Here is a 12,683-nt window from a genome sequence, read left to right as displayed (position 1 = left end):
TCCTCTTAAGATCAGGAACAAGGTAAAAATGAACACTCTTTTATTCAACATGCATTCGAGGTTCCAGTCAGGGCAATTATAAAAAAAGAAAGAAAGAAAAACAAAGAGAAAGGGCATCCAGATGAACAGAAGAAGTAAAATAATCTATAGATAACAGACGACATCACTGTGTGTACAGAAAATCCTATGGAAAACACAGATACACACACAACTATGAGAACTTGTAAATAAGTTCATCAAGATTTTAAGATACAAGATCAACATATTAAAGAAATTATACTTCTGTACATTAGCAATGAACACTCCAAAAATTAAATTAAGGAAATAATTCCATTTACAATAGCTTCTAAAAGAGTAAAATACTCACAAATAAATTATAAAATAAGATTGTACACTTAAAACTAAAAATATGTTTGAAGAATTCAAAGAAGGCTTAAATAAATGAAAAGGCATTCCATTTTCATAGATTAGAAGACAATATTGTTAAAATAGCAATACTCTCTAAATTGATCCAGATTCAACCCAATCCCTATACTGCTGTCTTTTTTTGCAGATATTGACAAGATGATCCTAAAAAGTTTATGCAGAAGAGCCAAGCACTCTTGAAAATGAACAAAGCTGGAGAGCTTAGACTTCCTGATTTCAAAGCTGTTATAAAGCCATGGTAATCCAGACAGTGTGGTACTGGCACAAAAATAGACATACAGACCAATGAAACAGAATTTAGAGTCCAAAAATAAACCCTCAAATTTTCAATCAACTGATTTTTGACAAAGGTGCCAGGACAATGCAACAGGGAAATGAATAGTCTTTTCAAAAAACTGAGCTGGGAAAACTGGATATACACATGCAAAAGAATGAAGTTTGACCCCTACCTCACACCACATACAAAAATTAACACAAAATGGAATATGGGCCTAAATCTAAGAGCCAAAACTAGAAAACTCATACAAGAAAACAGGAGTTAAGCCTTTGTGACCCTCGATCAGGCAATGATTTCTTACACATGACATCAGAAGCATAATGAAAAAAAGTCTTCATCAAAAATTTTTGTGCTTCAAAGGACAGCATCAAGAAAGTGGAAAGACAACCTACAGAATGAGAGAAGACACTTGTAAATCATCTATCTATAGAGGCCTCACGTATCTACAGAGATAAAATGATCTCTTACAACTCAGTAATAAAAAACCTCCAAAACACCCAATTAAAAAATGGGCAAAGGATTTGAACCGACATTTCTCCAAAGGAGATACTTAAATGGCCAATAAGCACATTAAAAAAATGTTAAACATCATTTGTCATCAGGAATACACAGAAAAGGAAAGATACACACATCTGAATGCAGAGTTCCAGACAATAGCAAGGAGAGATAAGAAAGCCTTCTTCAGCGATCAATGCAAAGAAATAGAGGAAAACAACAGAATGCGAAAGATCAGAGATCTCAAGAAAATTAGAGATACCAAGGAAACATTTTATGCAAAGATGGGTTCAATAAAAGACAAAAGGTATGGACCTAACAGAAGCAGAAGATACCAAGAAGAGGTGGCAAGAATACACAGAAGAACTATACAAAAAAGATCTTCATGACCCAGATAACCAAGATGGTGTGATCACTGACCTAGAGCCAGATATCCTGGAGTGTGAAGTCAAGTGAGCCTTAGGAAGCATCACTACACACGGAGCTAGTGGAGGTGATGGAATTCCAGCTGAGCTATTTCAAATCCTAAAACATGATGCTGTTAAACTGTTGCACTCTATATGCCAGCAAATTTGGAAATCTCAGCAGTGGCCACAGGACCGGAAAAGGTCAGTTTTCATTCCAATCTCAAAGAAAGGCCATGCCAAAGAATGTTCAAACTATCGCACAGTTGCACTCATCTCACGCACTAGCGAAGTAACACTCAAAATTCTCCAAGCTAGGCTTCAACAGTACCTGAACTGAGAACTTCCAGATGCTCAAGCTGGATTTAGAAAAGGCAGAGGAACCAGAGATCAAATTGCCAACATCTGTTGGATCACAGAAAAAGAGAATTCCAAAAAACATCTACTTCTGCTTCACTGACTATGCTAAAGCCTTTAACTGTGTGAATCACAACAAACTGTGGAAAATTCTTAAACAGATGGGAATACCAGACCACCTTTCCTGCCTCCTGAGAAATCTGTATGCAGGTCAAGAAGCCAACAGTTAGAACTGGACATGAAACAATGGACTGGTTCCAAACTGGGAAAGGAATACGCCAAGTCTGTATACTGTCACCCTGCTTATTTAACTTATATGCAGAATATATCACGTGAAATGCTGGGCTGGATGAAGCACAAACTGGAATCAAGATTGTAGGCAGAAATATCAATAACCTCAGATATGCAGATGCTATCACCCTTATGGCAGAAAGCAATGAGGAACTAAAGAGCCTCTTCATGAAGGTAAAAGAGGAGAGTGAAAAAGCTGGCTTAAAACTCAACATTCAAAAAACTAAGATCATGGCATCTGGTCCCATGATTTCAAAGCAAATAGATGGGGAAACAATGGAAACAGTGACAGACTTTATTTTCTTGGGCTCCAAAATCACTGCAGATGGTAACTGCAGCCATGAAATTAAAAGATGCTCCTTGGAAGAAAAGCTATGACAAACCCAGACAGCATATTAAAAAGTGGAGACATTACTTTACCATCAAAGATCCCTATAGTCAAAACTATATTTTTTCTAGTACTCATGTATGGATGTGAGAGTGGGACATAAAGAAGGTTGAGCACCACAGATCTTGTATTTTTGAACTGTGGTGTTAGAGAATACTCTTAAGAGTCCCCTGGACTGCAAGGAGCTCAAACTAGTCAATCTTAAAGAAAAGCAATCCAGAATATTCATTGGAAGGACTAGAATGCAAGTGGAAGCTTCAGTTCATTGGAAGCTCCGATACTTTGGCCACCTGATGTGAAGAGCCTACTCATTAGAAAAGACCCCAATGCTGGGAAAGATTGAAGACAGGAGAAGACGACAGAGGATGAGATGGTTGGATGGCATCACCGACTCAATGCAAGTTGAGTTTGGACAAGCTCTGGGAGATGGTGAATGGCAGGGAAGCCCGGTGTGTTGCAGTCCATGGAGTTGCAGAGTCAGACATGACTGAGCGACTGAACAACAACAATAATACACAGATTAAAATAACAATGAGATATCAGTTAATGTGTGTGTGTGTTAAGTTGCTTCAGTCATGTCTGACTCTTGGTGACCCCATGGATTGTAGCCCGCCAGGATCCTCTGTCTACAGGATTCTCCAGGCAAGAATACTGGAATGGGTTGCCATGCCCTCCTCCGGGGATGTTCTCGACCCAGGGATTGAACATCTCCTTTGGCTCCTGCACTGCAGGCAGATTCTTTACCACTGAGCCACTGGGGAAACCTCTCACTTAATGTAGTGAGAGGGCACCGGGGGTCAGTTTCATAGAAGACAATTTTCCATGGACTGGGGTGGGGGCATGGTTTCAGGATGATTCAAGCACCCTGCACTTACTGTGCACTTTATTTCTATTATTATATATACCAGTTCCACCTCAGACCACCAGGCATTAGATGCTAGAGGTTGGGGAACCCTGACTTAATACATTAGAATGGCTATAACCAGTCAGATAATAACAAGCATTATCAAGGATGTAGAGAAGTTGGACCCCTCATACACTGTTGGTGGGAATGTGAAAATGGTGCAGACACTTTAGTAAAATGGGGCAGCTCTTCAAAAGGTTAACTGTAGACTGACTGTATGACCCAGAATTTCCACTCCTAGGTATCTACATAGTAGTTAAAAACACGTCTACATAGGGACTTGCACTTGGACATTCACAGCAGCTTTATTCGTAATAGCTCCAAACTGGAGACAGCCTAAAAAAGTCCATCAGTTGGGGGAAGTGAAGTGAAGTCGCTCAGTTGTGTCCGACTCTTTGCCACCCCATGGACTGTAGCCTACCAGGCTCCTCTGCCCATGGGATTCTTCAGGCAAGAGTACTGGAGTGGGTTGCCATTTCCTTCTCCAGGGGATCTTCCAGACCTAGGGATCAAACTCAGGTCTCCTGCATTGTAGGCAGACGCTTTAACCTCTGAGCTACCAGGGAAGCCTGGGAACAGGTAAACAAACTGTGGTATATCCAGACAATAAAATACTACTCAGAAGTTAAAGGACGAGTATCACAGAATATGAATGAGTCTCAAAAGTATGCTAAGTGAAAGAAGTCAGACACCCAAGTCAGACACAAGAGAATAAATATATAATCTATTTATACAAAATTGCAGGCTTCCCAAATGGCACTAGTGGTAAAGAGCCTGTCTGCCAATGCAGAAGACTCAGGAGACATGGGTTCGATCCCTGGGTCAGGAAGATTACCCTGGAAGAGGAACTGGCAATCCACTCCAGTATTCTTGCTTGGAGAACCCCATGGACAGAGGAGCCTGGCAGGCTGTACAGTCCGTAGGGTCCAACCGAGTCGGACGCGACTTAAGCAACGATGAGCACATGCACACAAAATTCCCGAAACTATAACAAAAGAAAGCAGACAGTGTGCCAGCGTGGGGGTCTGGGAAAGGGACCTGCTGCAAAGGGAACTTTTTGGGTCAATAGTAACATTATACATTATACAGCTTATGATGGTGGTTAAATGACCATACATTTATCAAAACCTATCAAACAGAACTCTTAAAACTGGTGAATCTTATTTTTGTAAATTATAAATAAATCTAATTTTAAAATAGACTGAAAGGAAACCATTAAAAGAGGAACAGTGGTTAGCTTTGAGTAGTGAGATTATGGTTGCAGGGTGGTGTCCTCATTCTCTGCCTTTCTGCAAGTCTTGGAATCGGGACTGAAAGTGAAGTGAAGTCACTCAGTCGTGTCCGACTCTTTGCAACCCCATGGACTGTAGCCCACCAGGCTCCTCTGTTCTTGGGATTCTCCAGGCAAGAGTACTGGAGTGGGTTGCCATTTCCTTCTCCAGGGGATCTTCCCAACCCAGGGATCAAACCCAGGTCTCCTGCACTGCAGGCAGACGCTTTACCCTCTGAGCCCCAGGGAAGCCCGTATTACTCAACCTCAAATTTGATAACGATGTCTAGTATGGTTGATTAAAAACCTTTTTTCTCCTTATGTCATAGATAATGCTGCTGAATGGGTGAGGCACTCGGTAAATGCTCTGTGAATGGTCTGATTTACAGCTTGAGCTGGAAACAAGGTTTATTCAGTGTGGCTATTCCCATGTATCACAGATACACATGTTCACACATGAACAGATGTACACGTCTGCAAAGGACTGGATGCAAAGCTGGAATAAAGAATGTCTCCCAGGGAGGGACCAGTTGCCGGAAGGAGAAAGCAGTTGTTTCCAGCAGCGGATGGAAAAGGAAAAACTTGTATTATTTGGTCTTATTTTAGAATGAGCCACAGTCCTCAATATTTTACACGCATCATCTCCAGAACCCTCACCCAGGCTCTGGAGAATGGTGATGAATCCACTTTACAGATGAGAAGACTGACACCCAGAAAGGTGATTAGGTAATCCCTCAAAGGGCCCATAAGTTCAGTGTGGCCATTCCCACATCCTACCACTCTGAGCTGCCAGTATATTTGCCTGCTAGGAAGTCCCCAGGCCATACTTAGCTGAAAAGAGGCTAGAAGGGATGACCTCTGAGAGGCTTCCCCATCCCTAATCCTGCACCCCAACCGCCCTGCTGAAGAGGGCACCTGGCTGCTGAGTTCATGAGAGGGTCAGAATCATAGTCTGATTCAGTGGTTGCAGAGCCTTGGGCAAGTTACTTAGTCATTTTATTTTATAATTCACACATTTTATGAAAAGAACAAAAAAATAAACCACATAGAAACAGCATACTAAAATGAACTGCATAATACACACTTCTAAACACAAACAAGCAATACAGGACTACAGCTTGGAAAAATTTTAAAAAGCAGAGCATCTCCCCTACTGATAGCAGTCGAGGGAATGACCTATTGCATTCTGGAGGCAAAACATTATGGGAATAGCTTATGCTTATTAAATATTGTATCATTATTTAAATCATTAGCTGTTGGACAGGGCTAACAATTTTCTTATTGATAAATTGTGCTTTTTTTTTTTTCTTTGCAGTGCTGAACAGCATGGGGGATCTTAGTTCCCAAACCAGGGATCAAACCTGCATCCCCAGGAGTGGAAGTATGGATTCTTAACCACTGGGCCACTAGGCAAGTCCCTGATAAATATTTTTTAATTGACACTTTCCTGCCCACAATAGGTGCTTCCATCTTCTATGAAGGAGAGCTAATTGGAACACTTAACTCCGGGACTTCTGAAGATCAAATGAGCTAATATATAAGAACTCAAACGATGTTAGGTATTACTCTTATGAGTCATGCAACTCTGGGCCAGCGATTACATTCTCTGAGCCTCAGTTTCCTCATCTGTATAATGGGGATGATAATGCTAGCCAGCTTACTGGGGAGCCGTTGATGCTACAACCAGGCCCGACACACAGTAATTGCTCACGAAGTGTTAGCTACCGTCAGTATCACTGCTGCCAAACCCCACTCCTAAACTGTCACCAGGGACCAGGCAGGTTTTCCTACCGCACAGAAAGGAAGTTTATTAGCGGGAATTACTCTATGCCGTTCAGCAGCCTCTTAATGAGATTGGTGTTATTCGAGGTTGATCCCCCTTATCAGCAGCACTGTGAACTGCGCAGATCATGACGCTTAATTTCTCTCTATGGAGTCAATCCTTTAATCCCGACTCAGCCTGGCTGGGCTTCAGCCTGGCTTTGCACTGGATTGCCGGCGAGGCATTCTCTGCTGGCACTGAACCAGAACAAAGCAGCCCAAAGCTCTTCTCAGGGAAAACACGTTGGGATGCCTGGGGGAGGCGGGGCCCCACAGGCGCATCCTTGATTTGCATGTCAATGGCCTCCGCCCAACTGCCTGAGGGTCAGAGAAGCCCTGGCACTCAGACTCTTCCCTAATTAGAGCTCAGCTTCCAGAGGTGGCGGGCTTCCCAGGTGGCTTAGCGGTAAAGAATCTGCTGGGAGTGCAAGAGATGCAGGAGATGCAGGTTCAATCCCTGATTAGGGCCGATCCCCGGGAGGACGAAGTGGCAGCCCACTCATGGACAGAGGAGCCTGGCGGGCTATAACCCAAAGGGTCACAAAGAGTCAGACAGGACTGAGCGACTAAGGAGCATTCCAGAGGTGGCAGGGGGGCAGAGGGCCTCAGAGGAGGAGTGAGCAGGGGCTGGGTCATGGGGGTCTCAGGCCCAAGGGACCCAAGTGCTGTGCTCAGGCAGGGGTCCCCAGCAGCCTTCCAATTTTGGCCACTGGCTGCCCAGGGTCAAGTCTAAATGCTGTGAAGGCCCTCCCTGCTGCAGGATGGCTGATGGCAAAGGCAAGCTGGAGGCGAGAGACACATGGAGATGGAACCTGGGTGTGAAGAGGGCAGCTGAGACCTGTGAGCCCTTCTTTTAGAGATGGAGTCTCAGAGAGGAGGACAAGGTTTCCTGCTCGGTATGTGGTATGGAGACCCACGGGCTGGAGAGGACTGGAACTCACATGTCATGGAAGCCAATCCTGCTTTGAACTGATTTGATGAGTACAACAGAAATAAGTATCTCCCCTCTCCACCTAAAATCATATGAATTGGTACCTAGTGTATAGCAGATGCGACCCCATGGACTGTAGCCCACCAGGCTCCTCCTTCCATGGGATTCTCCAGGCAAGAGTACTGGAGCTCTGAAAAGAGATCTAGCCCATCCTAAAGGAAGTCAGTCCTGAATATTCACTGGAAGGACTGATGTTGAAGCTGAAACCCCAATACTTTGGCCACCTGATGCAAAGAGCTGACTCATTTGAAAAAGACCCTGACGCTGGGAAAGATTGAAGGTGGGAGGAGAAGTGGACGATGGAGGATGAAATGGTTGGATGGCATCACTGACTCAATGGGCATGAGTTTGAGTAAACTCCGGGAGTTGGTGATGGACAGGGAAGCCTGGCGTGCTTCAGTTCATGGGGTGGCAGAGTTGGATGCGACTGAGCTACTGACCTGAACTGAAGCACACAGCAGGTACCCAATAGATATATGCTGAGTAAGTAAACCAATGAAGAGAGGTCACACTAACAGAACAGTACCTGTCCAAGAGCATATAGCCCTGTAACACTGTTAGTCAGGCCCAACCTGGAAGATGATATGAAAGATTTATAAACCTAAGAGAGACCAGCGTGTGTGCTAAGTCGCGTCAGTCATGTTCAACTCTTTGCAACTCTATGGACTGTGGCCCACTAGGCTCTTCTGTCCAGGGGGATTTTCCAGGCAAGAATACTGGAGTGGGTTGCCATGCCCTCCTCCAGGGGATCTTGCCTATCCAGGGATCAAACTTGCCTCTCCTCCGTCTCCTGAATTGGCAGGCGGGTTCTTTACCACTTTCCCACTTAGGGAAGCCCTAAGAGAGAGACAATAACTGACAGTGACAGTAACAGTGGAAATAACAGCAGCTTAACAAACACTGCCTCTCTACCTCGTATCTTTTTCCTGGTCAGCTTCTATCTGGCCTACACTGAACCATCATGAGAAACGCTGGGCTGGAAGAAGCACAAGCTGGAATCAAGATTGCCGGGAGAAATATCAATAACCTCAGATATGCAGATGACACCACCCTTATGGCAGAAAGTGAAGAGGAACTAAAAAGCCTTTTGATGAAAGTGAAAGTGGAGAGTGAAAAAGTTGGCTTAAAGCTCAACATTCAGAAAACGAAGATCATGGCATCTGGTCCCATCACTTCATGGGAAATAGATGGGGAAACAGTGGAAACAGTGTCAGACTTTATCTTTTTGGGCTCCAAAATCACTACAGATGGTGACTGCAGCCATGAAATTAAAAGATGCTTACTCCTTGGAAGAAAAGTTATGACCAATCTAGACAGCATATTCAAAAGCAGAGACATTACTTTGCCAACAAAGGTCCGTCTAGTCAAGGCTATGGTTTTTCCAGTGGTCATGTATGGATGTGAGAGTTGGACTGTGAAGAATGCTGAGCGCTGAAGAATTGATGCTTTTGAACTGTGGTATTGGGGAAGACTCTTGACAGTCCCTTGGGCTGCAAGGAGATCCAACCAGTCCATTCTAAAGGAGATCAGCCCTGGGATTTCTTTGGAAGGAATGATGCTAAAGCTGAAACTCCAGTACTTTGGCCACCTCATGCGAAGAATTGACTCATTGGAAAAGACTGATGCTGGGAGGGATTGGGGGCAGGAGGAGAAGGCGACGACAGAGGATGAGATGGCTGGATGGCATCACTGACTGGATGGACGTGAGTCTCAGTGAAGTCCGGGAGTTGGTGATGGACAGGGAGGCCTGGCGTGCTGCGATTCATGGGGTCGCAAAGAGTCAGACACGACTGAGCGACTGAACTGAACTGAACTGAACTGAACCACCATCAAGGGCTTTTCTCACATCACCTCCAGTGCCTCCAGAGGGTCACTCTGAAGGAGGGGCGGTGGGGTCAGCGCGCTGCTTCCCTCACATTCCCGTTTCCCTCCGTGGAGTGTCGGGCTGCCCCTGGGCAGGGCTCTGGTGTGCTTCCCAGAATTCCCCTGGCACTGGAGCATCTGTGTGTCATTTGTGGTCTAATGGGTAAAGAAGGAAGGGTGCCCGCCAATCAGAGAAAGAGGACTCTGCGACCCAGAGGAGGATGCAGACACATGAAGGAAGGAGTCTGGGTCCCCGAGTGGCCACGTGGAAGGTCATCTGCATGAGGCTGTGCTAGGGCTGAGACGGTAAGTGGTTATGTCAAAGCACCGAGAATTTGGGATTTCTTGTTACATGGAAGAGTGTCTCCCTGACTAGATAAAAAATCAGTGCTACTATGATAAAAACCTAAAATTGGAGGCCGGATGGTGTAGTGAGGGAGCTGACACCATAAGCTGGGCAGATGGAGAAGCAGACTCCTAGCTTTGCCACTGAAGTGAAAGTAAAAGTTGATCAGCCACATCCGACTCTTTGCAACCCCACGGACTGTAGCCTGCCAGGCTCCTCTGTCCACGGACTTCTTCAGACAAGAGTGTTGGAGAGAATTGCCATTTCCTTCTCCAGGGGACCTTGCCGACCCAGGGATTGAACCTAGGTCTCCTGTACTGCAGGCAGATTCTTTACCTCTATGGCAGGGGTTCTCAAAGCATGGCCCCTGGACAAGCTGGGGGTGCGTGGCGTGAGGACCTGCCAATAATGCATGTCCAGGCCCCACCTCAGACCCAGGTGTCTGAAATTCAGGGAGGAGCCTAGAAGCCCGTGGTTCCACCAGCCCCCCTAGTGACTGAAGCAGCCTCAGGTTTGACGACAGCTGCTTCGTGTGACAGGGTTTTCCCCTGAAAGCGATGGAGTTCACCCCAGGCTGCCCTGGGCTGAGCTCCACTGCCCTCCCCACCTCCGCTCCCCTGGACCTCAAACCACACACCTCCACGTCTCTGTCCTGCTCAGCACCTATGTGGCCACCAGGCTCCAGGCAGAAGCCACAGCTTCCGGAAGCTTCTTCAGCTCCACACTACCCTGGGTTACCAAGGACTGACCAGGTCCTGTGCCTGTCTCCTGGGGGCGTGGCCCCCGGCTGGCCCTGCCCCTTGGAGGATGTGGGAGGAAGGGAGGGGAGGGGGGCCGCAGGGTCCTTACCTGCGTGAGACTGCATGTGCTCCAGCAGGTTGTTGTAGAATTGGAACTGGATCCCGCAGGCGCCGCACGTGTAGGGCTCTGCGGGGAGAAAGAGTGGCCGTCTGAAGGGCTGCATGAACCGCAGCGCCTTTCTGCAGGGCCGCGGGCAGCTCTGGAGCTGGGCACCCAGACACACAGGGGGCAGTGCCCTCGGGGCTCCCCTGGCATTAGCTAGTGAGAGAGAGGCTGGGGAGGAAAGAGAGACGGAGAGAGGAAGACGGCAGGTAACAGGCCGTCGGGTGCAGCCACGGGGCACCTATCGAGGGCTCACTGTGTGCCAGGCACTGTTCTGGGCGCTGGGGACAACACAGGGCAGAGACCGCACCTTCTCGGTTCCACAGCCTGCCTCTCTCTCTCGGCTGGGGGAGGCACACAGACGGCTCAGTCTGCTGAGCGGACGACTGAACGAAGGTATGAATGAACCAAAGACAAGACGATGGACGTGGAGGGAAGGACAGAGAAGGAGGGAAGGGACGAGAGAAAGGGTGGGAAGCAGAGAAACAGCAACGTGCCAGAGAAGCAGGGATGAGACAGGGAAGAGGAGGGGAGAGGGCAGACGGTGGGAACGATGAGCGCGTATAAAAATGGGAGCTCGTGTGCAGGGCCTGTTATCTTTTCATCTCTGTGCGCCTGGCAAGGGGACACGGATGGAAAAGGGAAGAGAGCAAAGATGAGTAAGGAAAAGAGCAGGATGACGGCGGAGGTGGGGCTTGGGAGCGGCGTCGTGAGGCCAGCCCCGTGGGCAGGAAGGGGAGGCCTTGCTTCTGCAGGGCTGGGGGTGGCAGAGGCAGGCTGTCCACACTCCTCCACCCACCTGGGCTGGGCCGCCCCCTGCCTCCACCAGCTGCCGGCTCTGCCTGGGAGAGGTCTGGAGTGTGTGGCGGGCTGAGTTCACTCCCTGCCCTGTCTCGCCCTCTCCAGCCCCCCGACGGGACCCTCACTTACTCTGTAGGAGAGGGAAAGGGTTGGAAATCAGGGGACTTGCAGTTTCTGCAAAAGAGAAACAGTTTAGCTAAGTCTCTTCCAGCTCTGGTGCTCGGGGCTGACTGTCACGATTTCTGGTCTTGGGCAGCAGTGAGCCAGATGGGCTCTCAGATGAGGGGGAGGCAGTGTCTCGGGTGGGACTGGGCGTGGGCAGGTCGAGATCGGGCAGGGCCATCCTTCCAGGACACCCCCAGCTCACACAGTGCGCCCACAGAACACCATGAGAACATACCCACATGCAGCTGCCCATCTCAGGACAGGGAGCTGGGACGGCTGCTAGGTCTGGGCACCCGGGGTGGACACGTTTGATACTAAACACCAGGGCAGCCAAGGGAGCGCTGCGCTTTCCCTTTGTGTGTCTCCATCCTGCCAAATGTCTGCTGGCAGCTACCCATGCCTCTTGGTATCGTCAGCTGAGCCTCACGGGCAGAGGACAGCAGAATGGGGCAGACAGACTACCCCGGGGAATCCTGGCTTCACCACTTACAAGCTAGGGGCCCAGGGCGACAATCGATCTCTCCTGAGCCTCGATTTCCTCATCCGAGAAGCAGGGATAACAGTAACACTGACCCTCGCTGGCTGTGTGGCAAGGGTGAAGACAGGTAAGACACATACAGCTGTGAACAGGTGCCAGGCACACAGTAAGCGCTCAATAAATGGTGGCTGCCAGCAGGAGCATCCCAATTCTGAACACGGACTCTGATGGAAGGAGAGGCAGGGGCTATGGCCTGGCTGGCTGACAGCAAAGGCTAGCAGCAGACTGGGGTTTTGGTCCCGGCTCTGCTGCTCATCCCCTGCACGGCCTGGACCAGTCACTCCGTCTCTTTAAGGCCCACCTTTTGGAGAGGCATTACAGTTTTCAAAAGGATGAAGCAGTTTGGAACAGCTGATGTTCTCTCTAATTTAAAGGACCATGTCAACATACTCAGGGCTCCCACGGCACACCTCACTGCCTGCCTCGGGCACTGACTCATGAAA

The 12,683-nt window shown here is 47.8% G+C and overlaps 1 protein-coding gene across 14 annotated transcripts in view; it reads right to left on the bottom strand.

Moving 5' to 3' along the window:
• ZNF618 (zinc finger protein 618) overlaps positions 1–12,683 on the bottom strand; it is a 204,884-nt gene that overhangs the window by 18,320 nt on the left and 173,881 nt on the right. For 9 of the 14 annotated variants that reach the window (XM_005210569.5, XM_015472711.3, XM_015472703.3 and 6 more), the window contains 2 exons: positions 11,667–11,711; positions 10,683–10,760 (listed from right to left, as the gene is read on the bottom strand). In XM_005210569.5, coding sequence (XP_005210626.1) covers positions 10,683–10,760; positions 11,667–11,711 — 123 coding nt within the window. The remainder of the gene's footprint in view (positions 1–10,682; positions 10,761–11,666; positions 11,712–12,683) is intronic. The other 5 variants (XM_059889530.1, XM_015472704.3, XM_002689941.6 and 2 more) reach the window with 1 other exon arrangement.

This window comes from Bos taurus, chromosome 8 (assembly GCF_002263795.3).
Source record: "Bos taurus isolate L1 Dominette 01449 registration number 42190680 breed Hereford chromosome 8, ARS-UCD2.0, whole genome shotgun sequence".
Taxonomy (NCBI): domain Eukaryota; kingdom Metazoa; phylum Chordata; class Mammalia; order Artiodactyla; family Bovidae; genus Bos; species Bos taurus.
This window is presented reverse-complemented; position numbering and strand designations above follow the sequence as displayed.